Raw genomic sequence first — 24,683 nt, forward strand, 5'->3', positions numbered from 1 at the left:
CAGAGGGAGGCTGGAGATAGAAATTCAAGAGTCCTCAGCACAGAGAAGGTACTTCAGTCGTGCACTGGATAGATCTCAAAGGGAGTAGAGAAGCCATCTGAGCCTTGGGCTTGTTTATATTAAGTGGTTGGGAAGAAAAGGAGGAAGCTAAACAAAAGAAAAGGTCTTCATCTGCGCTGCCTTTAATTTTTTTCCTACATCAAAGAGATCTGTAGATCTTTTTTTCTCAAAGTATTAATGTGAAATTGAGAGCAACCACTTTCCTTAGAAAAGAATGAAATAGGCGTCTGCCATAATATTTTAATCTCTGTGTCTGGACGGTTTCATGACTCAGGCTTGGGCTCTGTTGAAGCATAATGAGCTACATCTAAGTAATGTCTCTTACTTCACAGTAAGTTTAACTTGTCTCACAGAGGGGGAGTCCCAAACCTGCCGTAGCGTCCAGTTTATGATGGCTTGTGTGGGGACAGACCTCTTTTTTCTGGCTGTTCATTTCTATTGCCGTTAGGATAATAGAAAGCTACTTTGGATGTCAGTTCAGAGTTGGGGTCGTTGAACTTGGTTGGCTGGCTTTGGGAACAGGTCATTAGTACTTTTATAGATCTCCAAGGGAGTCTTGATGGGTTGGGAGAATTCAACTGATAATAAGTACCTGAGCTCATTTTGCTTCTGTTGGTGCACTGGTCCCCTGAACTGACGTAAGAGATGTGTTTCCTTAGATTCCGTTAGGAGATTTATCCCAGAACCTATTTACTGTGGGTTAAACTCTTCTACGCCTACACAAAATAAGGGTTTTGCTTGCCAGATTCTTACCTGGAAAATTGAATAATTTCTAAAATCTTCTTTCAGATTCTGTTGATAGAATTTGTTTTTAAACCTTTGTTTTAATACCTGGCTGATGCTAGTACCCATACTCCCAGAGGTGAGGGTATATCTTCTTGGCAGGGGGTACATTTCTTTTGAGGGGGTATTTTTCTAATAAAGAATTTTGGAACTTTATCAGGAGCATAAAGAGCATGTATTCCACAATGCTCTTTGTTTCCTTGTTTAAGGAAGACTGGCTTTAGTCATTTCCTCAAATTTAGGATTAATTTTTAGCATAACTGGCACTGAAATGCTGCTGTTCTGAACTCAAGAGACAGTTTTTAACGGCCAGATATTCTTTGATGAATTTTATTATGAAATATTTGCTATATACAGAAGAAGATATATATATGTGTGAATTATGAAGCCTGGTAATAAGACCGATTCCTGTGTGCCTACCACCGACCTAGCATGGCGTCCACTCACCGTCCCCAGCCCTGGTCCCATCCGCCTGACTCCTCCATACATGTAACCTCGCTCTGGAATTTTGCGTTTTTCTCATACCCTCTTTTTACAGTTTTACCCTATCGTATCAGTCCCTGCAGTATTTAGGTCTGCTGTCATAGAGAATATGCCACAATCTGGTTTCGTCTCTGAGCGTTTCCTCGAATCATTTGACTTGTTGCTGTATTGCCTGAGTTTTCTGCATAGTAGGGGTTGGGTCTAGAGGTATGGTCACATGCGGATTTGGAAAGGGTCCTTCAGAAAGGTGGTGCCACATCTGCCTGTTACCTCACAAAAGGAGGCAGTGCTACCCAGCTTCCCATTAACGATGCTGAGTTTGTTTGTCTGGTTAGGTTGGTGCCTCCTACAACTCTCGACTGTGAAGGGACCTTTTTCTCTTTGAGAGCCATAGCTCACCCTCTTTAGAAAAATCTCAAATTCGGCACATTCATATTTAATCTTTTGAGTTTCCAGTTGGTTTCTGTAACTAGCCAACGTTCATGTGTAGCCATGTCTGGAGATAAGACTTAGGATCTGGATGGAAATACTGTTTTTTGGCTTAAGGATAAGTGAACAAGCCAGTGCCTGGGTGGCTCAGTCGATTAAGCATCCAATTCTTGATTTCCGGTCAGGTCATGACCTCACAGTTCAGGGGATCAAGCCCTGTGTCGGGCTCCATGCTGAGCATGGAGCCTGCTTAAGATTTTCTCTCTCTCTCTCTCTCTCTCTCTCAAAATAAATAAACTTAAAAAAAAAAAAAGGTGAGCAAGAGAAGACCAATTTTTTTAATTGTTAAAATTTTCTAATGTTTATTTATTTTTGAGAGAGACAGAGAGTGTGAGCAGAGAAAGAGAGGCGGACACAGACTCTGAAGCAGGCTCCAGGCTCTGAGCTGTCAGCACAGAGCCCAACACGGAACTCAAACCCATGAACTGGGAGATCATGACCTGAGCCAAAGTTGGATGTTCAACCAGCTGAGCCACCCAGGTGCCCTGAGAAGACCTATTTTTCTTGTGTGGCTAAAGGGTATTTTTTTAAAGGGTATTTATAAAAGAATAATTACATGTTTTTAATCAATATATACATAGTCATTGTAAACATACAAATGGATATTGTTGACATAATAACATTTATGGTTTTTTAAAAAGCTCCTACTTTAGAGTTATACTGCTTGTTCATAATGTAGGTAAAAGCTCATTACCTAAGTACATGGGAAAACAAGAGTGCCTTTAGAAACTGAAATAACACTGACACTGCCTGAAGATAGTTTCCCCCTCTCCCGATGGCCTCATGAATAACGTATCTTGTTGGAATAGAATTTAGGAAAAATGAATCATGCTCTGTGTATGAGTTTTCAGATTTCAGAGTCTGCCCAACATTCATAAGTGTGGGTTTAAGTTTCTTAACAGGCTCTTCGTGCTCACTGAGGAAGTCTTTTCAAGTGTATCAGTTTGTGTTCAGTTTTTTTTTTCTTACAAATTCCCCTTTACCCAAAATTACCTTCCTTCTATACATATTATGTAACTAAATCACATGCTTCAAGAAAAGTGAAATGTTTAGTATCAGATGAATAAAACCCCTCACTCCAACTACAGAAGGAAAGGCTTCGTGAAAGGGTACTGTGGTCAGCAGTATTTCAGGATCTCACCATCACTTGTTTGTGAGCCATCCATGGAGTTTACAGAAAATTCCACCATTCAGTCGGGAGGAGTCATTAGCCTAATAGCAACATTTCTGATGAACCACCATTATTTAGTTAGGGCGTGAAATCAGTGTGTGGTGTGCATGTGTGAGGTTTGAGCTCTAAAAAATATGTAATGCATCCTTACCTGTCATGCTTCAAATGTAGGGAGCTGTAAAGGACCCCAGTCTTAGCCTCTGCTTTCTTATGGGTTAGGGTCCTTGCAGTGCTAATTTTTTAAAAGATAAGCCTTTTTGCCTCTTAATTTTTTATTGATGTATATGTAACAAGATTTGTACCAAAAAATGCACAATAAATCATAAGTGTATAACCTGAGTGAATTTTCAAAGTATAAACATCATGTAGGTCAAGAAATAGAACCAGTATTTGTGGATTTCTAGAACATACCCCCAGTATAACTACCATCCTGACTTCTAACAATGTGGATTAGTTTTCATCCCCACACATACACCACTCAGTCTGTCAACATATGTGTGTGTGTGTGTGTGTGTGTGTGTGTATTGACAGGTCTTCAGTAGGATTTTGATTGTAAATCCCTGTATGATCAGTGAGTCTAGAGAAGTTACTGATTTATCCAAGGGAATCTTTAACAAAACCTGTCATCTAAAATGTGCCTTGGGCCAGAAGAAAGCAAAGAGGGTCAATGAGGCCCATTTTGCTGGTAAAAGATTTTATTTGCAGCCATTCTCTCCTTGGTATGGTGTTCTGGGGTACCTGGAATACCCCAGCTAGGACTCTTTTAGTGAGACTAACAAAGATTAGGAGAGGATACGTGGTCACCAAGAGTTCTGTGTTTGTGTATAAAGGGGGCGTATTAATAACTCTCTTAGGTAAAAGTCACTTCTCTACTATGTCATCTTCCCAGAACCCTCCCAGGGACTAGGAAAGTGTTAAGACTGCACAGCCTTTAGGGGCAGTGCTAACAGGCATGGTTTTCTGGTTTCCTGGTTTCCTGGTTTCTAGCACATTAGGGGAGGGTGGGGCTGCTTCTTCCCTGACCGCAGCAGAAGTGACAGCTGACAAGCCTGATAAGAGGGTGTGGTATTGACAAGCCATAAAAATCAGATTCAAGAACTCAAAAAGCTGTTGGGCCTGGGAACAAGCAGGCTTACAGACCTTCAAAGCCCCCAGGGTACCACCGTGCACCGTCCTGCTCACAGTGATGATCCTGAGTCCTTGTAAAACGCATGAATTATGTGCACTTTCTGGAATGAGAAAAACTGCTACCAAAAAATGACTAGGAGCCTGGCCTGGATCAGCCCTGCATCTGATACTTGCAGCTGTGTGGCCCTGGACAGTTTACTTCACCTCTTCTGTAAAACGGGGACAGGAGTGTTCCTTCGTCACGGCATTGTTGTACGGATTGGATGATATTCCAGGTGGCATTTCTTGCAAGCTCTAGGTAGATGTTACCTGTTGTTAGTTTTGGGCACTGTGACAAATGAGTAGGTGGGACATCCGATTCTTTGGTTACAAATGAGACGTTGCCTTTTATTTTATATTTTTTATTTTAGATGTTTTATTTATTTTTTTAGACAGAGAGACAGAACGAGTGGGAGAGGGGCAGAGAGAGAGAGGGAGACAGAATCCGAAGTAGGCTCCAGGCTCTGAGCTGTCAGCACACAGCCCGATGCGGGGCTCGAACCCACAAACCCTGAGATCATGCCCTGAGCCGAAGTCGGACACTCACCCGACTGAGCCACCCAGGCGCCCTGAGATGTTGCCTTTTAAAACAAAGCTTGGGATTCCTATGTTGGGCCCCTCTAAATACATACAGTGTTACAAAATCACTACTTTTATTACTTGAAGTGATACAGATCTGCACTGAAGCAATTCATAATATAAATTAAAATAAGTGGACAAAACCACCAGGAGACCAGTAAAAGATCAAGGACAGGCGCATGTAACGGCATACTCCTCCTTGAATCTAACGTTGCTCTCGTATCTGAGTGGAACTGTACATCGTCCGGATATATACATCGTCCTGTTCTTTTCCCTTCTTCTCGGTGGGGTCCTGTGTGCCACTGAAACAAATGACAAGTCCTCTCTTTTCCTCCTTGATACTTGCTTAGGTGGCTGATTTATGAAGACCCTGGATTTCAGGGTGTGCCTTTTATCCTGGAACCTGGCGAGTACCCCGACTTATCCTTCTGGGATACAGAAGAAGCATACATTGGATCCATGCGGCCTCTGAAAATGGTAAAAATCTAACAAAAGGTTCTTGGAGTCCGTGATTTTTTTGTCAGCCTGACATTGATGGTTCACAGGCTGTGACTTTGAAGCAATAAACAGACTTTTAAAAACACAAATCTGTAGTAGAGGGAACCTATTGCTCGATAGAAATAATAGAAAGGATAACCTGCTGGTCGCTGTAGATGAAAAAAAATGTGGCTAAGCCCATGTTCTTTGCCTTCAAGGCATTCTCAGCCGTGCAGAGCCGCGGGCGTGTGTACAAGGCTTCAGCCCAGGGTAGGTTTCAGAAGTGAAGAAAATGTAGGATCAAACGTTTGTGGAAAAACAGGAAGGACAGATGAAGTCCAACTTGTGGGTGATGTGACAGAGAAGGGGGATAATTAGGAGAGCTTTGTGCTAAATCAAGTTGGCTCTTAACAACCAAGCAGGAAGGTGTCCAGTGGAGATGTCAGGATGCTCTGCGTGAGCCAGGGCAGAACTGGGGGAGGGCAGGGCATGTTGGGGACCACCCCCATTGTAGCCACCAGAGGCTAGGCTGGGTGGCAGCTTTGGGGGCCCTGGGGCTGGATGTCTGAACATTGTCCTCCCAAGCATCTGCCTTAGAAAGGAGCCTGTGCTTCCTCCGGCCTCCCCCTGTATTTGTCTTGTTCTTTTGGTCTCTTTGGCTAGACTCTAAGCCTTGGGAGGATCCAGGCTGCACCTGTCCTGTCCCCATGTCAAGCACGGTGTGTGCTCATCGGCAGTAGGCACTCCCCAACTACCCACAGGAGTGAGGCTCTCCTTATGAACAAGGTTTTGCAGCTGCAATTTGCAGCTGTCTTGAGTCAGTTTGAAACAAATTAGGAAGCCAATGAAGATCATTTTTATGTTAATTTTACCCCTCCTGCCAAAACCTGTGGTTTAATTACCTCATGTTTGTTGGTCTCCGTGCAAAACTCATTTGAATTATAGATGCTTTTACATTATAAATGATTTGTTTGTAAAATTCACTTTCAAAGAACAAAGTTTAGTTTCGTGAAGATATGAAAGAATTGTCCCAGGCTTTGAAGCCTGTTTTAAATAATTTACAAAACTGTGAAGTTTATGGCATTAGAAAGAGATACTTTTGCAGAGGGTGCTTAGGGTATTTCCCCCTCCCCCCTTATCCACAGGGGATACTTTCCAAGACCCCTGGTGGATGCCTGAAACCTTGGATAGTACCAGACCCTATATAAACTTTCCTATGTGTATATGATAAAGTTTAACTTGTAAATTATAATTTATATAATTTATACATATAATTTATGACATAAATATAAATTATAATTTATAAATTAGGCACAGTAACTAATTTAACTAATATTATTAACAGTAACTAATAATAAAGTAGAACAAGTATAATAATATACTGCAACAAAGGTTATGTGAGTGTGGTCTCTCTCTCAAAATATCTTATTGTACTATGACCGCCCTTCTGGTGACAAGGCACAATGAGGCAATGCCTGTGTGATGGATGAGATGAAGTGAGATGAGTGACATAGGTGGCATTGTGACACAGTATGTCAGGAGGAGGATCATGGCCGTAGATTCTGGGTCTGGAGTTCTTTCTTGTACAGCAAGGAAGCAGAACGCAGGATTAAAAATGCAAGAGAGGCTAATGTCTGGGAGAAGACAAGAGCCCTGAGTATGGGTCCTTACTCCGTTTTTATTAGGATCAGAAGGCTTACAAACATGGTGATGGACGTGCACAAAGAAACAATGAAATTGTGAACACTAACTCGTGGGCAGGAGGGAAAGGGGGTTTGAAGATATGCCCTGTTGGGGGTTTGGGTCAATACCAAACAAAATCCTGGCCGTGGTTGGGCAGAAGGTTGTTGACAGCACAAGTGAGGCCCCACCTCTGTTTACCTAAACTGGCCTAAGGGGCCAGAAAGACAGAATCTGCTACCTCAGGGTCAACAAGGTGCCTTTCTTTTGCTAATTAGTTCCTCTCTGGGCAACTTCACCCCACAGCAGTCTATAGCCCTATTTACCTGTTTACCTAATTTGGTCCTGCCTTCCTGTAAAGCAGCTTTCTGCTATTGTACTAAGTTAGGGGGCATTTCCACCCTGAATACCTAATCTTGTTTACTTCATCTTGGATGTTTTCATCCTGAGATTTCCTATTCCTATACCTTTGTCCTATACTGGGGGCTTTTGCCCCGTTTACTTAATCTTGTGTACTCAAACTTGGGTGTGTTCATCCTATGGCTTTCTAATTCTTTATGCCTTGTTAACCCATCAGTGCACGCTCCGGGAATTCCTAAGCTTATTCCCCACAGATCATCTGCTTCTAAAACCTCGATTGACAGCGGGTAACTGTGCAAAGTGAAAATGCAGATAACGGGGGACTACTTACTGCACTAGGTTGTTTAAACTCTGGTTTGGTGATAAAATCAGCAACATTCCTTCAAAATTACAGTTCGTTTGGTGCATTTGAGCATCTTTCGCTGCACTTTCAAAAAAGCTGTCCTAGGGGCGCCTGGGTGGCTCAGTCGATTAAGTGTCTGACTTGGACTCAGGTCATGATCTCATGGTTTGTGAGTTCAAGCCATGCATTGGGCTCTGTACTGACAGTGCAGGATCCCTGCTTGGGATTCATTCATTCATATTCTGTCTCTCTGTCTCTCTTGCATTCTGTGCCCCTCCACCACTCTCTTTCAAAATAAATAAAAACTTAAAAAATAAATACAAAAAAAGCTGTTCTATATTCATGGAAAATATTCTCCTGACTTTCCCGCTGCTGATTTTAATCCCTACCCTGTTTGTTATTTCTGTGTAATACCTTTTCCTGTGGCTTATTTTTAGTGAGTTTTTGGTTACTTACAACAACTGTTTATTATAAAAGTATAACAACTCCCCTCAGACCCGTCCTTTGGGCTATTTTAAATTCTATCTGCAGTTCACCTAATTATTTCAGGAGTCCTGCAGAGCCTGTTGTGAACTTGTGTGAACTCAACAGTTTTGTAAGCCATGGGTTGCAAAATCAAACGCCTCCAGGGGCCAGGCAGCAACTAGACATGAGTGAGGGTGGCTGGGAGTTGAGCTGAGTTGAGTGGTAGAGACAGACAAACCAGGCTCAAGTCCTGGCTAGAGGAAAAGCCCAGTGGAGAATTAGTAAGTGCACAAGGTGAGGGTTTCTGCCTATGAGAATTTGCGTCCAGACATGTCAGGTCTTAGGACTGCTTTTTTTTTTTTTTTTTTTTTTCATTTTCCAAGATTCTTGATCTTTATTTTATTTATTTTTTTAACTTTTTAAAAATGTTTTATTTATTTTCGAGAGAGAGACAGAGTGTAAGTGGGGGACGGGCAGAGAGCGAGGGAGACACAGAATCCAAAGCAGGCTCCAGGCTCTGAACTGTTAGCACAGAGCCCAATGCAGGGATTGAACCCACAAACTGAGATCATGACCTGAGCCGAAGTCAGATGCTCAACTGACTGAGCCACCCAGGTGCCCCATGTTTGTTTGTTTGTTTGTTTGTTTGAGAAAAGGGAGAGAATCCCAAGCGGGGGCCCAATCTCACAAACTGTGAGACCTTGACCTGAGCTGAAATCAGGAGTCAGATGCTTTAGCCAACCAAACCACCCAGGCGCCCCAGGACTGCTTAAGAGAAATGAGAAATATCTATTTTTATGAGACATTTTCTGAATTACAAACAAACAAACACAGCTTATTGGTATAACAAAAACATAACCTAACTCACAGATTCAGCTTATAGGCCACCTCTGCTCTACACTGTCTTCCTCATTCTTCATCTGCATGGTTGGTGACATCAGAACTGTCACAACATAAATTAAACCAGATGCACTCACACTGGGAGGTTCCATGGCTTACCATAAACTACCATGGGTAATATATGGTAATCTATCAATGAAAAACCGGTTTTCTTACTGTATTATTTTTCTTTTCAGGGTGGACGTAAAGTCGAATTCCCTACAGATCCAAAGGTAAAAATATATGTGTTTTACATTTTATTCCCATTCCATCTCTAGGAAGGTGATGCTTGTGTAGTTTTACACATCCGCCTCCATAAACATAACCGCAGCTAAAGGAAGTTGTCCCAGCTTACATGCCGTCCCTCAGACTAGAGCCCTTACACTGGCTAATAGTACGTGTAGTCATGGCTTAAAAGGTTGATTGTTGTGTTAAGTTTATAATTTGTGTTTGTGTTTACTAGTTGTGGGGCCTGCTGCCGCTTGCCAGTTACTCAGGAAAAAACTTTGTTTTCAAGACAAGTTCTCCCCTTCTGCTACTCTAACATGCTCTTTCTGCTCTTTCTACTTTGCACATTTATGACACATTTATATTTCTTGTTTTTTTTTCTAAGTAGCCTCCATGCCCACTGTGGGGCTTGAACTCATGATCTTGAGATCAGATGTCGCATGCTCTACAGACTGAGTCAGCCAGGCACCTCTGTTTCATTTTTAAAGCAACGTGGGATCCTTGGTTCCTTAGTTTGGCCTAAGCGAAATTCTAAATATCAGTTCTAGACATTGAACAAAAGCAATTTTTTAAGCCAATTATTTATTAACTGTCTTTTGAACCTTGTCTTTGGGCTGCACCACATCAAGATAAAAATTTAGGGCTGTCTGGGTGGCTCAGTCAGTTAAATGTTCGACTTCAGCTCAGATCATGATCTCCTCGTTCATGAGTTCAAGTTCCATGTCCGGCTCTGTGCTGACAGCTCAGAGACTGGAGCCTGCTTTGGATGCTATGTCTCCCTCTCTCTGCCAGTCCCCTGCTCATGCTCTGTCTCTCTCTCTCAAAAATAAATAAACATTAAAAACATAGTTTTAAAATTACAAGATACTGTTATTTAGTTTAAAAAATATGATCAGAACATTTTGTGTTCTAGGGCTTAGTGATATTAAATGACTAAACGTTCAGTTTAGCTGTTGAAACCTTTAACCTCTTTCACTTACCGGTATATCTTCTATTATAGGTAGTAATTTATGAAAAGCCTTTCTTTGAAGGAAAATGTATGGAACTAGAAACAGAGATGTGCAGGTTTATGGCGGAAGCAGGTGAAACAGAAGGAACAACCGATGACAGTTTGCCATTTACGTCAGTGGGGTCGATGAAAGTTCTGAGAGGAATGTAAGTAGATGGGAGTAACCTGAGGAGTTTCTTTTTTATCATTTTAGTGAGTAATATACATGCCCCACCCCCAACCATTACAGATAGTGTGGTAGAGTGAACTTCAGACATGTTCTTCTCAGTCCACTCTGACCTGGAGTTGACACAGCAGATCGAGGTGGTGGTTTGGGGTCAGTCAGCTGAACGAGGCTGATAAATTGTCCCAGATTGATCAAATCTACATCTTATTAATATTATTCTCCAAACTGTTGAACTGTTAGTTTGCTATTTTTTATGATATTTTGCACTTTATGTATCTTACATATTTCCTTTAGAAGTATATACTTCAAAGTCTTGTACATAGCCAAAAATATATAATATTTTAATTATGCTTTGATGAAAGTTTAGCCAGTTTTTTTGCTGAAGTTCTTTGGAGTCTTCTTATTAAACACACACACACACACTCCCTACACTCCTTTACAGAACATTGATGTATGTTTCTTAGGTTATTCTTTAGGAGGCCATTCTATTAGTCTCTTAAATTTTAGAGGAGAATTCCAATTGTCATAATGCATGAGTCTATGTCTAGCTTCATAACTGTTAGTATTTGTGAATGAAACTTATACATGGGAAAAATTTCAACACTGACGAAGATTACCGCTCCTTCATGTTTTTTCTCTTGCAGTTGGGTTGCTTATGAGAAGCCTGGATTTACAGGTCATCAGTATTTGCTCGAAGAAGGGGAGTACAAGGACTGGAAAGATTGGGGAGGTTACAATGGAGAACTTCAGTCATTACGACCTATATTAGGTGTAAGTTAAAGAAAAGCTAATGGCTAATACTTGATCTTTTTGGAATATGAATGGCTAACCTTTGAATTTTGATTTTTTTTTCTTAATAGGATTTTTCAAATGCTCACATGATCATGTACAGTGAAAAAAACTTTGGATCCAAAGGTTCCAGTATTGACGTATTAGGAATTGTTGCTAACTTAAAGGAGACCGGATATGGATTGAAGACCCAGTCTATTAATGTACTGAGTGGAGTGTAAGTGAAATAACCCAACCGGGGTTTTAACCATTTTTACTTTGTGTTGTATTAAACTAATAGCGTCTCTGACAGAGACAGAGCGTCTCTGACAGAGTAGGCACTCAGGAAATAAACATATCAACGACTGAACATTAAGTCAGTCATTTAATGTGTACTGCCACAATACTTTCATAACTGCTTTTTAACATCTTTCTCATATAATCTTTTTTTCATGTGTCATGTAACATTGCAGTAGACCTTTGGGTTTCAGGATAGAAATTCACCGGTCCACTTCTCTTACCATTCTGCGTGGAAAGATTCCCTGGATTTCTTATGATGGGAATCAAATAAAAAATAATCTTAACACCAGAAACCTGAGGTTGGGGTAAAGTCCCATTCGATTTTCCTACAGTCCTTGTAGGGGAGGAAAAATTTTATTCTACCCATCGAGATTCTTCCTGTTAATTAAACTGACACAAGACAGATTAACAGGAGAAAAAAATCACCAAAGTTTAATTACATGTTCAGGGAGGCCCAATAATGAAACTGAGACCCAAAGAAATGACCGAGGCAGGTGAATTTTATATATTTTAGACAGAAAGACAATACATTTGTGAGGAATTGGCAGGATAAAACTTGTTTGGGAGCTTTAATTAGTATGGAATTGTAAACAGAATTTGTCTCATGTAGTAAATTGATAAAAAGTAACAAGGTTTGTTTATACAGTCTTCTCAGCTCTAAAGTCCCTATCTCTGGTGATGAAGGCGTGTCTCTACCTCCTGGTACAGGGAGGACACCTTTCACATGGGAGATTTATTTATTATTATTATTTATTATTTATTATCTCTGCTTTCAGGGAGACAGAGGAGGGTATGAGTGTCTTTATTGCACAGGCTTTACTTTGAAATAACACTGATTATGCCATTGTGGCAGCACCTATATCTACACCTGCACCGTTTTGTTTCTTCACTATTATTTTGACCTAAAAATAATTGTTTCAGCATACCTGGAGTTAGCAATTGAATGCTTTATTAACGTAAGCTTTTATTGAAAGATGGTCAGAAAAGACTCTTGGGGATGCATATGACTGCAAGCCAAACTATATCGGTATAAGTGATAAAAATGGAATTTATTGGCCTACATAACTTAAAAGTCCTGGAAAGGGGGTACCTGGGTGGCTTAGTTAAGCATCTGACTCTTGATCTCGGCTTTTGTCATGGTCTCAGGATTGTGTGATGGAGCCCTGCATTGGGCTCAGAGTGGAGCATGGAGCCTGCTTGGGATTCTCTCTCAATTTCTCTCTCTCTCTGCCCCTTCCCCACTTGTGTTTTTCCTCCTGCCCTGCTCCCCTTAAAATAAATAAACTTAAAAAAAAAAAGTCCTGGACAAGATTTTGCTTCATTCATGGCTGGATATAGGGTTTAGACACTGGCATTAGAACTTGCTCTCTGTCTCTTGACTAGGCTTTTTTTCTGTGCTGGCTTCATTTTAAGCAGACCACTTCCATCTGGTACATTAGCTACTTATTGTTCTTCCATCTCACTGTATCCAGTGGAAAGGACTTCTCTTTCCTACAAAAGCTCCAGGTTTCGGTTTGATTCTGTAGGCTTGGGACATGTGTACGTGCCTGAGCCAATCAGTGTAGTCAAGGAGATGATCGTGCCTATGTTATGTGCCCAACTCTGGAGTAGTGTAGGGTCAGTCCCCTAGAAGCCACTTTTATATGATCGGGGTGAGTTGTTCCCCAGGAACATCAGAAATAATGAGGACAGATACTGGATGGGCAAAACAGGTGTCTATTAAAATAAGTTATACAATTATTCTTATAATCCAGGTTGATGTCAGTTATAGTTGGGTATAAGTGAGTGTATTCTTAAATAATCATATGAATTTATTTGATGTTGGTTCTGTTGAAAATGTTTGTTAGGTTTTTTGTTTTTAAGTTTTATTTTAGAGCATATGCAAGCAGGTGTGAGGGGCAGAGAGAGAGAGAATCTTAAGCAGGCTCCACACACAGCATGGAGCCTGATGCGAGGCTCAATCTCATGACCCTGAGATCATGACCTGAGCTCAAACCAAGAGTTGGACACTTGGCCAACTGAGCCACCCAGGCACCCTGATGTTAGGTTTTTTATGTCATGAGTAACCTAGGCTATTTGGATCATTCTAACCTCAACCCATTTGTATTTCATGGAGCCCTCCTGTAGTGTCCCTGGATATCTGAGATGTGTGTACAATGTAATATGCTTTACTGTTAGTCATGTTCACCAAATCCTTGTGTTGGTTGCTGCTTGTGGTGCCCTCTTGATAGAGTGACATCTGGGGTTTCTGGGTCTTCCTTCTTAGCAGGAAGTGCCTTCTGTGTCCTGCTCTGGAACCCTAACATCTTACCATCTGCCATAGACCAAAGGTATTAGTACGGCAGTTCTCTTAGATAATGCTGTGGTTCTACAGTATTTTAGACTGCCTTTATTTAAAGCTAATTATTTAGAAGGAAAACAGTGACCAATTCAGTCTGGACAAATAGTTGTACATTTTGGTACTCACCAGGTGTGTTGGTCCCCTTAGTCAGAGTCCAGTCATGCTTCCCAGCAGAGGAAGCAACAGGAAGCTGGCTAGAATTCTCTTAGGGCATTTATGTGCACGGTTCTGTTAGCACAGGTAGAATTGTACCCAGAGCCAATCTTTTTTTTTTTTTTTCTTTTTTTAGCCCAGTCTTTGTTTGCTTGAAATTAGATTCCTTTATAAAATGTTGCTTTTATAGGTTTCTATTTTTAGTCATTTCTAGTTGTATTTCCTGGTTTAGTTTTTTTTTTTTTTTTTTTTTTTTAATAGCAGTTGAGTTGTGGTCTTGGGGGAAGTTGAAGGGAGGTGTGTACACATCACCACTTCCTTTCAAATTCTGTGGCTGTGGAAGGGCTGTGTGTACCAGGGCCAGCTGCTTCCTCACAGGTCATTTAGTTGGTTATCTGACAAATATTTATTGAGGTCTGTTATGTGCAAAGCATTATATTATGTCTTCACAGAGGTCACAGCATTTGTATAAAACATAATCATTGCTACGAAAGACCTAGAGATTAGGGAATCTTGGTTCTTGATTTCTCAGTATGGAACTCAAAAGCTTTTCAGAAAAACTTTTTTGAGATTCTTGTTCTGGAAGTGTCTTGCAGGAGGTTCACTCTCACATGGGTGATAAAGTCCCTGGGAGGTAAATTCATTTTTAGCTCAGAAACAGAGACCAGCCTTCAGGAAGGATGCTTGTGAATCCGACCGTTGAGGTTTTGAGAATGCATTCCGTTTCTTACTGAAACAGAAGAAACTCCCTTTCACCGCCCTGCTGATCAACGTCAGGTTCTGCACTGTGCTCTTGTTCACATGGGGGCAACTGGGCTCATTGTTTTGAAACTGAGAACAAAATGAAATATTTCTAGAGTCCACCTGAAAAAATTAAAACTGCTGTTGCTTTAAATTCTTTTTCCTTTTCTCTTCCATGGAAGGGCTGGTTTGCCCCACTGCCCCTACGTTCTGAGCAGGGATTCCACTTCCACGAGGCTGGGACCTGCACGTACTTGTAGCAGGCCCCCTCCCCGCCACCCCACCAACCTCATAAACAGAGAAGCGTTGATTCATGTGTACAGAATCTGTTTAAACAAGGACAGTAAGGAATTTTCTGCGTAAGAGTCTCAAGTAGAAGTTATAGATCTACCAGAGAATCTCAGACCTGAGTTTTAGGTTTTTTTTTTTTTTTTTTTTTTTACCCTCATGCATCAGTGATTCATCTGGGGCCGCATCTTGGAAGGAAAACAACACTACTGTCAATTCAAGTAACATCTTAATAAGTGGTTGGTTTGTTTCAGCCTCAGTGAATTAGGCTTATGTGGTGTTGGGTGTTTGCTTACAAGTGATTTGTTTTAGTTTTATCGGGAAATAGAGCATTCGCACTTGGTTAAAAAAAAAAACGTGCTGGATAAACCTACTTTTGAGGTTCACTCGGTTGTTCTTCCCCCTATATTTGGGTCTTTCCCCACTCACAGCCCTTTCCCTTCCAAACCTTGAGGTCAGTCAATCAAGCAAAAAGGCCTTTTAACCCTCTGTTCTTTAACTTGTTACAGAGCCCACCAGAAATACTTATTTTGTGATACGGCTATGACCTCTTCTTTCTTTCTTTCTTTCTTTCTTTCTTTCTTTCTTTCTTTCTTTCTTTCTTTCTTTCTTTCTTTCTTTTTTTTTTTTTGTCCTGGGTTTTGTGAAACAGATTTTTCTTGCCGTGCACCTACTCCTCCCCACATAGCAGGATTCCACGTTCTTGCTTGGCTTTTGCTTCTCTTCATGAGGCAAAGGCCGTGTGAGCAGAAGCCGCACACTCAGGTTCCCAGGAGCCATAGAACCTCACATGATGTCAGCCCTGGGATCCTGGCCAAGCCCTCTACTTACAAATGAGACTATGAACTTTCACAAAGGTTAAGTGAGCCCTTCAAAGTTATCTGAAAGTTAATGTCCCGACCATAGCTGGAACTAGGTCTCCTAATTCTTGACCTCACCATGTTAAAGAACAGGTTTAAAAAATTGCTAACGAGGTTCTGAAATGGAGTAGTGTTTTCTGAAATATGACGGGACTGGCCTTCTAGCAGTTACTCTGTTCATTTGGGCAGAAGTGTGTGTAGAGACATTAGCTGTCATAAGCTACGTAACACTGGAGATTTTTACAGTGTTCTTTTTTTCTCCTTGATTGCTGTTCATTTCCTAGTAACGACTGTATCTGAGTTTTTGTATAAAGTCAAGCCCTTTTGGTAGTAAAATCATAATCTGTCCTAATTATGAAGCGTGTGGACTATTTTAAGTCTGGTGTAATGGAAGAGTAAATGAAAGGAAACTTAACAGGGCCGGTGGCAGCTTGGGTCATGAAGTGAAGAGAGCGTGGGGGGAGCCCCAGGAGACTCCATCATGGACTCAGTCATCCCTGGCCACTAACTGATTGTGTCACCTTCCCGTTCAAAACAAACACCAATAAGTAATTACGTGTGATACTTTTCCTCCTCACACACCTAGCGTCATTTAGTTTCTGGCATATGATAAATGGCCAGTCGAGGTTTGTTGAAAGAATCAGGGAATTAACTTTTCTGTGTCTTTAGATTTTCCTTTCTGTAAAATGGGAAAACCAGTCCTCCCTAGATTAAATGTGGTCATAGATGTGAAAGCATTTTGGAAAGTTGTGAGCATGTCTACAAGCACCTAGGTATTATTCTTTTCATCTGTGAGCAGATCAGTAGGGCAGTGAATTAACTCAGGAGGTGCAGAATTATCTGTTGAATATAACGAAATTGAAAAAATTCCCTTCAGAGACTATCTTTGGCTAGGAAGTAGCATCAATAAGTTGGTTTTGTTATCCTGGTTTAATTATCCTGAGTGTGGATCACTTGAAAGGTGACAAAAGAAAACCTCCCAAAAGAGATTTTAGTGTTTCTGAGCATCTGTTCAGTTTTGCTTACTACATAGTCATGTCACATTGGAAATCCTGTTCCAAATAAAATTTTACTTAGCTGTATTTTTTTAAAGCCTTTCCTCTGTTACCTTTTTCCACTATGCTTTATTGTGTGATAGAGACATAGTTTCTTGTACTCTTTCTGGAAAACTATTAATGTCAAAAATAAAAAGAACTCTTACTTGCTTTTTAAGAGAACTTTACAGATATTTCTTGGAAGTCCAAGTTGTTTCCTTAGAATAGGATTAGAGGGGCGCCAGGGTGGCTGAGTGTCAGACTTTGACACTTTGTTCGAGTGTCAGACTTTGGCTCAGGTCATGATCCCACAGTTCATGAGTTCAAGCCCTGCATCAGGCTCCACACTATCAGAGTGGAGCCTATCTGATAGTGTGGAGCCTGCTTGGGATTCCATCTCTCTCTCTCTCTCTCTGCCCCTCCCCTGCTTGCTCACTCTCTCAAAATAAATAATCTTTAAAAAAATTTTTAAGAGCAGTTTAAAAGAAAAACTTTACAGATACTTCTCAGAAGTCCACGTTGCTTCCTTAGAATAGAATTAGAGGGGCACCTGGGTGGCTTAGGCCACCTGAGCCAGTGTCTGACTCTGGCTCAGGTCATGATCTTACCAGTTTGTGCGCTCGACCCCCACTCAGGGCTCTGCACTCTCTCTCCCTCTCTCTCTGTACCTCATGGGATTCTCTGTCTCTCTCTGCCCCCTTGCTCATTTGCACACTCTAAAAAATAAATAAGAATTCGAAAAAAACATCCTCATGGGAGCTTTCTCAGGGAATAGGATTTGACACGTGAGAACACCAAAAAGTTTATGTAAAGATACTCTTACACCAAAAGGTTTGTGTAAAGATATTCTTTCACTTGTCACTTTGACTTGTCATACAGACAGATCTCCCAAAAGATTAATAATCAGAAAAATTAAGATTACTGATTATTAAAACAAATGAAAATTTCTGTATGATACATATTTACTTAAATGTGTTTGATAGTTTTATTATACATGTCAACTATCAACTATGACAAGTAGATGTTTGTGTTTCTTTAGATGGGTAGCCTATGAAAATCCTGACTTCACAGGAGAACAATATATACTGGATAAAGGTTTCTATACCAGTTTTGAGGACTGGGGAGGCAAAAATTGTAAGATCTCTTCTGTTCAACCCATATATTTGGTAAGGAATTCTACTTTTGTATGAGAATATTTAACTGAATTCTGGATTTCCTTAATGTGTACTTCGGGTTCATGTAATACTTAACAGTACAGAAACTATTCTGAGGTTATTTTTAACAGTAATTGCTAATGATCTAGAAGAAAAAAATGTTTTCAAGATGTCTGCTCTACTCATTTCCTTCTCTCTTCCCCTTAAAATTTTTTAGGATTCTTTCACTGGCCCAAGGAGACAAAATCAGGTAATTTAAAAAATAATCTATTTTTTATAATTAGGGGCCTTCCATTGAAAAGCTGACCTTATGTGTAAAATGTCAGACATTTGGGATATTTTGTTAGTTTTACTTATTTTTATACCTCAAACCATAATTGTATTTCTAAGTTAGATTTAGGTTTACCTTATATAGGCTTGAGAGCATTGACTCATATCTAGATATTTCTTATAAAATGCTCTTCTCGGGGTGCCTGGGTGGCTCAGTTGGTTAGGCTCTTGATCTCAGCTCAGGTCTTGATCTCAGGGTCATGAGTTCAAGCCCTGCATTAGGCTCCATTCTGGACATGGACATACATACATAAAATGTTCTTCTTATGTAAAGTTCAATTTAATATCATTACATAGAATCAATTTGCTTAATACGCTAAGATTAATATCTCAAACAATACATACAGTTATTGTGGTAAACAGTAAAATGAATTTTCATATTTGCTGGTCTACATTAGACAAACTTTTTATACAGTCTCTCACTCAAGCCTTTGTATGCTGTCTGCATCAACTGAAGTGTTACATTTGTTATTTAGGCTTTTTAATGGAAGTGTTCAGAATTCAGACAGCCGTAATTACAGAGGCACAAACACCACTGTAGCCTCCTTTATTGGCATACACAAGATTCTAATAAGTCAGCAAGTATCTTCCATTGAGAGGGAAGAAAACTATATTTCTAAAATACAGTTTCTTGTAAATGTTAGAACTGACGAACAATTACTTTTGGCCACAATAAAGCTTTAAAATGCCTCACAGCTTGTTGCGACAGGGTGTTCTATAGAAAGCTGCCTCAACTGTCGGATTGTCCTTTGATGTCTTTGAATCAAATAATCATGAATGGTGTGGCTAGAGTATTTCTAATTGATCATTAATGTAGAAGTGGAAAATTAAAGGATTTATAAAATTCATAGCAGTTTATTAACAGGTCATGTTTGCATCATCTCAAAGGCTGAATGAGTTAATATGTTTAGGAAAATAAGCTTACATATTTGTTTACTTTTTCAAAGATTCAGTTGTTTTCAGAACCACAGTTTCAAGGTCGCAGTCTAGGTTTCGAAGAAACAACAAGTCAAATTGATGATTCGTTTTCTACCAAGTCTTGCAGAGTTTTAGGAGGCAGGTAAGTAAAACGGTGGACTGGCAGGGCCTAATCCCCAGGAGAGTAGAATGCACAAATCAGCAAATCTTTAGGGACATCCCTAGGTGTTTGGCACTATATGAAACCACCAACGGTACAAGACCATGTTAGTACTGAGGTGCACCTTGTAGCATCTGAACACTGGGCAGAGGACATGGGATCACTTTGAATGGAGAAGTTGAAAATCACCATGTCACTGTGCAATGGGATTCAGACCAGGTTCTCTACTCTCTAGCCTGTCCTGTCACCATAACGGGACTCTAATAATCCCTCAGGTGCCTCCCAAGGTGGATTTTTTTTTTTTTACAGGTAGATAGGCATTCTTTAAAAAAAGGTTTTTTATGTTTATTTTTGAGACAGCATGAGCAGGGGAGGGGCAGAGAGAGAGACAGAGACAGGCTCCAGGGTCCGAGCTGTCAGCACAGAGCCCGATGTGGGCCTCAAACTCACGGACTGTGAGATCATAACCTGAGCCGAAGTTGGACACTGAACCGACTGAGCCACCCAGGCGCCCTGGTAGATAGGCATTCTGCATGACAACAGTGTAATCATAAGAAGGGAAAGAAAGGCATGAGCCCAAAGTGCCGTGCTGAAAATAGTTTCATAAAAGCTTTACAGGGAGGGGAGAGCCCAAGGTCAGGGAAAGTTGGCTAGGAAACACTTGGAGCAAACTGTGCAGAAGGTGATGAGGAATTAAGTCTAATAATAATAATAATAGTAATAGTAATAGTGTCTTTAATCATACAGTTCTTTATGGTGTAAACAGCACCATCATATCGGTTAGCACTGCACAGTGGAAACAGCACTGGCTTTGCATTCAAGTGCACAGATTTACAGTAAAGATTTTGTTTATTAGCACACACCTCCGTCTCTGTCCTAGTTCCTCTTTATCCCCTGCCCTGCTTCACTTCTTACTACCAGACAGCTACTTTTGTTGTTGTGCATTTGTTGTGTGTCTCAGCTCACCAGAGTGTAGATTTTATGATAGCAGGGACTTCGTTTTGTCCTCTGTCCTATCCCCAGCAGTGGAAAAGTACCTGATCTACAATTAGTCCTCAGTAAGCTTCCTTGGATTAAAAGAACAAACAAAAAGCCCCACCTCTTCTAAGGAAGCATGGAAAATCACCATCTTACTAGTAATGCTGGGGCCCTGAGGGGCTAAATGACTTGTCTAAGTCACTATGGTAGTTTGACTCATGGCCCAGTACCGAGGCGCTGGAAATGAGGATAAAGGGAAGGCATTTGGGAAGGATGTTGGTAGACCCAAGGTGACTGATTAGCTGTGAAGGTTGAAGGATTATTCAGAGAGGACTCAAGGGCTAGAGGATGGTGGCACCCACGAGGGGAGCAAGGAGTACTGGAAGGTGCAGAGATAGAAACTGAAGATTTTGGGGAGAAAAATTTTGTTTCCCAAATGCAAAATTAACAACTGACTTATGAATATTCATTTGCAACACAATGGAAAAAAGTAAACAGGTCTAGATATTTTTGAAGACAGAACAGTTAGCCACCGGCATTGTGTTTTATATACAGCAGGCTACCTATTCTTGAATAGGAATATTCAAATTACATATTGTACACGTCTATGTTTTTTTCCTGTCATAGCTGGGTTGCATATGATGGAGAAAATTTCTCTGGTAATCAGTACGTGTTGGAAGAAGGCCACTATCCTTGTGTCTCCGCGATGGGATGCCTGCCTGAAGCAGCTTTCAAGTCTCTTCGTTTTATAGATGTTGTAAGTATAAAAATGTCAGTGTGAATATGGCGTCACAGAGATGTGTGGTTCATGCAGCTGATGGAAACCAGCAGGGAGGCTTCCTCAGGACTTAAAGTCAGAGGCACAGAAAACAGTTGCAATAGAACGTTCCAGCCTATAACTTTTTGGTCTCTTTTCAGAGCTTTAACATAGAAGTTGACTTTCTTTGCTGTTTTCTCAGACTTCAGGTCAAGGGTGTTCAGTCAGTCGTGGTATAGTCATCAGGGGTTCGTTCAAGGCCCCTCTCCTGTCTTTCTTCCATTGCATACCTGATCCCTATTTTTATTCCTCTCTCCTTTACAGGTACCCATTCTAGTGTGTTTGGGATACAGCTTAGATATTCTTATAAAATGTTTTTTATTTTACTTTATCCTCACATGCACACGTATCCCCGTTGACCTGTGTGGGAATCCCTTCGAGATATATATTTAAAAAGTAGATTTGCAGGATTCCATGTGCATGAATATTCAGCTTCTCTAAGTAATGCCAGATTCCACTACTTGGGATCTTTGCTGGCAGAGCATGTGGATTCATTTTCTCCATCATTGCCATTACTGAATATTTTCTGACTTTTGTCAATTTGAAGAAATTAGGTAGAAAGTATTTTCTCATTGTGTTATGTTTCACCAGTATCTCCTGCACTAGTCATTTGGATTTTCTATTCAGTGAATAGTCCGTTTTTATATCCTTTGCCAAACTCTTTATTAAGTTTTCTGTATCTTTTGTTGTCACTGGGTTGCAGAAATTCTTCATAGTTTTTAAATCTATCGCTTTGTTGTCTTAGAAATTTGCAATCACGTCTTCTCCCAGTTTATCACACATGTGCTCCTTTAGATTATGGTGCCCCTTTTTGCATAGAAACCTTTAATTTTTGATGTAGCTAAAGCAATATTCAGTACAATAAAACAGCAAGATAATGTTCCGATTGTTCAACTCTGGGTGTGTCTGTAGTTTTGGAAATATTTGTTAATTTTTTTTTGTAGCTGATCTCTTATAAAAAGCTTAAAGCATATGTCATCGGTGACTTCAGTTTTACAGGTAGAAAGAACATACATGAGATGGCTTTATCTCTTCCCTGCCTGTTCAAATAACTAAAATGTTGACCGTTTCTTTAGATGTGAAAGTAGTATCAGTGAAACATGGTATGGTGTTTAAGATTCACTAACTTACAGTGAAATATCTAAAACTTTGGTATTTAACCACCCTAGAATTCTAACAGCTATCTCCAAATATATTTTCAAAAAACAAAAAAACCAAACCCACTGCCGTTGCAGTTTCCAAATGCCTTCCTTCACCTAGTACTTGGTGGGTATGTTCAGCCACTTGTGATACCTACGTCATTTCCTTCTAGTATATTTTATATAACCTAATTCCTACACTATACAAACCACCTCTACACACTAATCTGCTCTGTTTACTGGTCGGCAGAAATCTTTGTACATGTCAGGGCACATCCACATCAATGGAGCAGTAAGTTACCACACCCTAACCACAAAACTTTAAGCAGGTAGGTAATTTTTGATGTATTATTTATGATCTTAGGATTATTATCATTAGAGCTTAGACTAGGGTCAGTTTCAAACTGTGATTTGAAAAACAAGCATAATCTGCTTTTTATTTTCTGAAAATGAATGGACTTCTGTGCCCTTGTCCTCTTTAAAATGATGGCTTGAACATGCAGCTTCCACACTGGTTTTTTTCTCTCCTTTTAACAATTATTCCTATAGGAAAGTTTGGGAGCATGAGTATAAAGAATCGTTGTCTTATTGACAAAACAACAACAACAAAAAAGACATTTGAAAATGCATACAAGGGGAAGTTTCCTTGATTAGGTAATTACCACTGTTACCACTAGACCCCAAAGACAGCCATAGTCCTCTGACCCTCACCATTTATGTCCATGGCTTTCCAGCCCCTCCTTTTCCCTAATAAACAATGGCAAAATTGAAAATAAATTTCATTACAAGTGTTGATTCAATACATATACCCATTCCTTTGTGCCTAGGATATGGCCCCCTCCATATCAGCTTTAAAACAGTTATCCATAACAGCTAAAACACATATCCATAACAGCTTTAAAACACTGTTATATTTACCCACCTTTCCATGTAGTAGAAAACTTCCTGCCTGTCCTCTCCTTAGCTTCGGAGTGCATGAACACCCAGACCTCCAGGGAAAGGCCAAGCCTGGCCAGAGCTTGTAATTTGTCCTTTAACAAGATATTTCCATGTAAGCTTGAATTATTATCAAAGATGAGTAACGGAACACTGTTTTTGTTCCTATACAGGAATTTTCTGAACCAACAATTATTCTTTTTGAAAGAGAAGGCTTCAAAGGAAAAAAGATCGAACTTAATTCAGAAATAGTTAATCTCCGATCCCTAGGATTCAACACACAGATACGCTCTGTTCAGGTGATTGGTGGCATGTAAGTGAGTTACCTACTTGTTTATTCAATACGATATTTGATTTTTAAAATTAGGTATGATCAGAGTCACCTGGGTAGCTCAGTCGGTTAAGCATCCGACTTCAGCTCAGGTCATGATCTCGTGGTTCATGGGGTTCGAGCCACACGTCAGGCTCTGTGCTGACAGCTCTGAGCCTGGAGTCTGCTTCGTGGATTCTGTCTCCCTCTCTCCCCATCCCTCCCCTGCTTGTACTTTGTCTCTCTCTCTCAAAAATAAGTAAAGCATTAAAAAAAAATTTTTTTTAAGGGGTGCTTGGGTGGTTCGGTCAGTTAAGTGTCCAACTTCAGCTGAGGTTCATGGGTTCGAGCCCCATGTCAGGCTCTATACTGCAGCTCAGAGCCTGGAGCCTGCTTTGGATTGTGTCTCTCTCTGCCCCTCCCCCAGTCATGCTCTGTCTCCAAAATAAACATTAAAAAAAATTGTTCAGGGGCGCCTGGGTGGCGCAGTCGGTTAAGCGTCCGACTTCAGCCAGGTCACGATTTCGCGGTCCGTGAGTTCGAGCCCCGCGTCAGGCTCTGGGCTGATGGCTCGGAGCCTGGAGCCTGTTTCCGATTCTGTGTCTCCCTCTCTCTCTGCCCCTCCCCTGTTCATGCTCTGTCTCTCTCTGTCCCAAAAATAAATAAAAAACGTTGAAAAAAAAAAAGTTTAAAAAAATAAAAAAAATTGTTCAAAAAAATTGTTTTTAATTAGGTTTGATCACATTTCTTTCTATCCTGTGCTACCTTAAACAAATTGAAATATAACCTCTTATCCTCCTATTTTCTGTAAGGGTTAATAATTATGTACCTTCATAATATATTTTTCCTATTGAGAAAAGCCTTGTGTCAGGTAGATTTCATCTTTTCATCCACATTTGTAATTTACTTAAGGTAAGGACTTTGTCTTTGGGTACTCTCAAATTCCTAGGGGAATGCTTTGCAAACCAGTGCTCAGTAAACACATTAAGCACTTTTTTTTTTTTTAGCAAGTAAGAAAGGAAGCTGATTTTTCTTCTCCCTTTGAAAGACCAAGTCCTTTGGTTTTAGAGTAAGGGTTTGGATTTTCTTTACCCAGAAATTGATAGCAGATGCTGTG

The 24,683-nt window shown here is 40.4% G+C and overlaps 1 protein-coding gene across 1 annotated transcript in view; it reads left to right on the forward strand.

Moving 5' to 3' along the window:
- Nucleotides 1-24,683, forward strand: part of CRYBG1 (crystallin beta-gamma domain containing 1) — a 186,685-nt gene that overhangs the window by 154,102 nt on the left and 7,900 nt on the right. Inside the window, exons 9-18 of the mRNA XM_043592034.1 lie at nucleotides 5,083-5,209; nucleotides 9,134-9,169; nucleotides 10,165-10,319; nucleotides 10,984-11,110; nucleotides 11,200-11,345; nucleotides 17,864-17,990; nucleotides 18,196-18,228; nucleotides 19,256-19,368; nucleotides 20,992-21,121; nucleotides 23,430-23,569. Of these exons, the coding sequence (XP_043447969.1) occupies nucleotides 5,083-5,209; nucleotides 9,134-9,169; nucleotides 10,165-10,319; nucleotides 10,984-11,110; nucleotides 11,200-11,345; nucleotides 17,864-17,990; nucleotides 18,196-18,228; nucleotides 19,256-19,368; nucleotides 20,992-21,121; nucleotides 23,430-23,569 (1,134 nt within the window). The remainder of the gene's footprint in view (nucleotides 1-5,082; nucleotides 5,210-9,133; nucleotides 9,170-10,164; nucleotides 10,320-10,983; nucleotides 11,111-11,199; nucleotides 11,346-17,863; nucleotides 17,991-18,195; nucleotides 18,229-19,255; nucleotides 19,369-20,991; nucleotides 21,122-23,429; nucleotides 23,570-24,683) is intronic.

The sequence above is a fragment of the Prionailurus bengalensis genome, chromosome B2 (assembly GCF_016509475.1).
Source record: "Prionailurus bengalensis isolate Pbe53 chromosome B2, Fcat_Pben_1.1_paternal_pri, whole genome shotgun sequence".
NCBI classification, from domain to species: domain Eukaryota; kingdom Metazoa; phylum Chordata; class Mammalia; order Carnivora; family Felidae; genus Prionailurus; species Prionailurus bengalensis.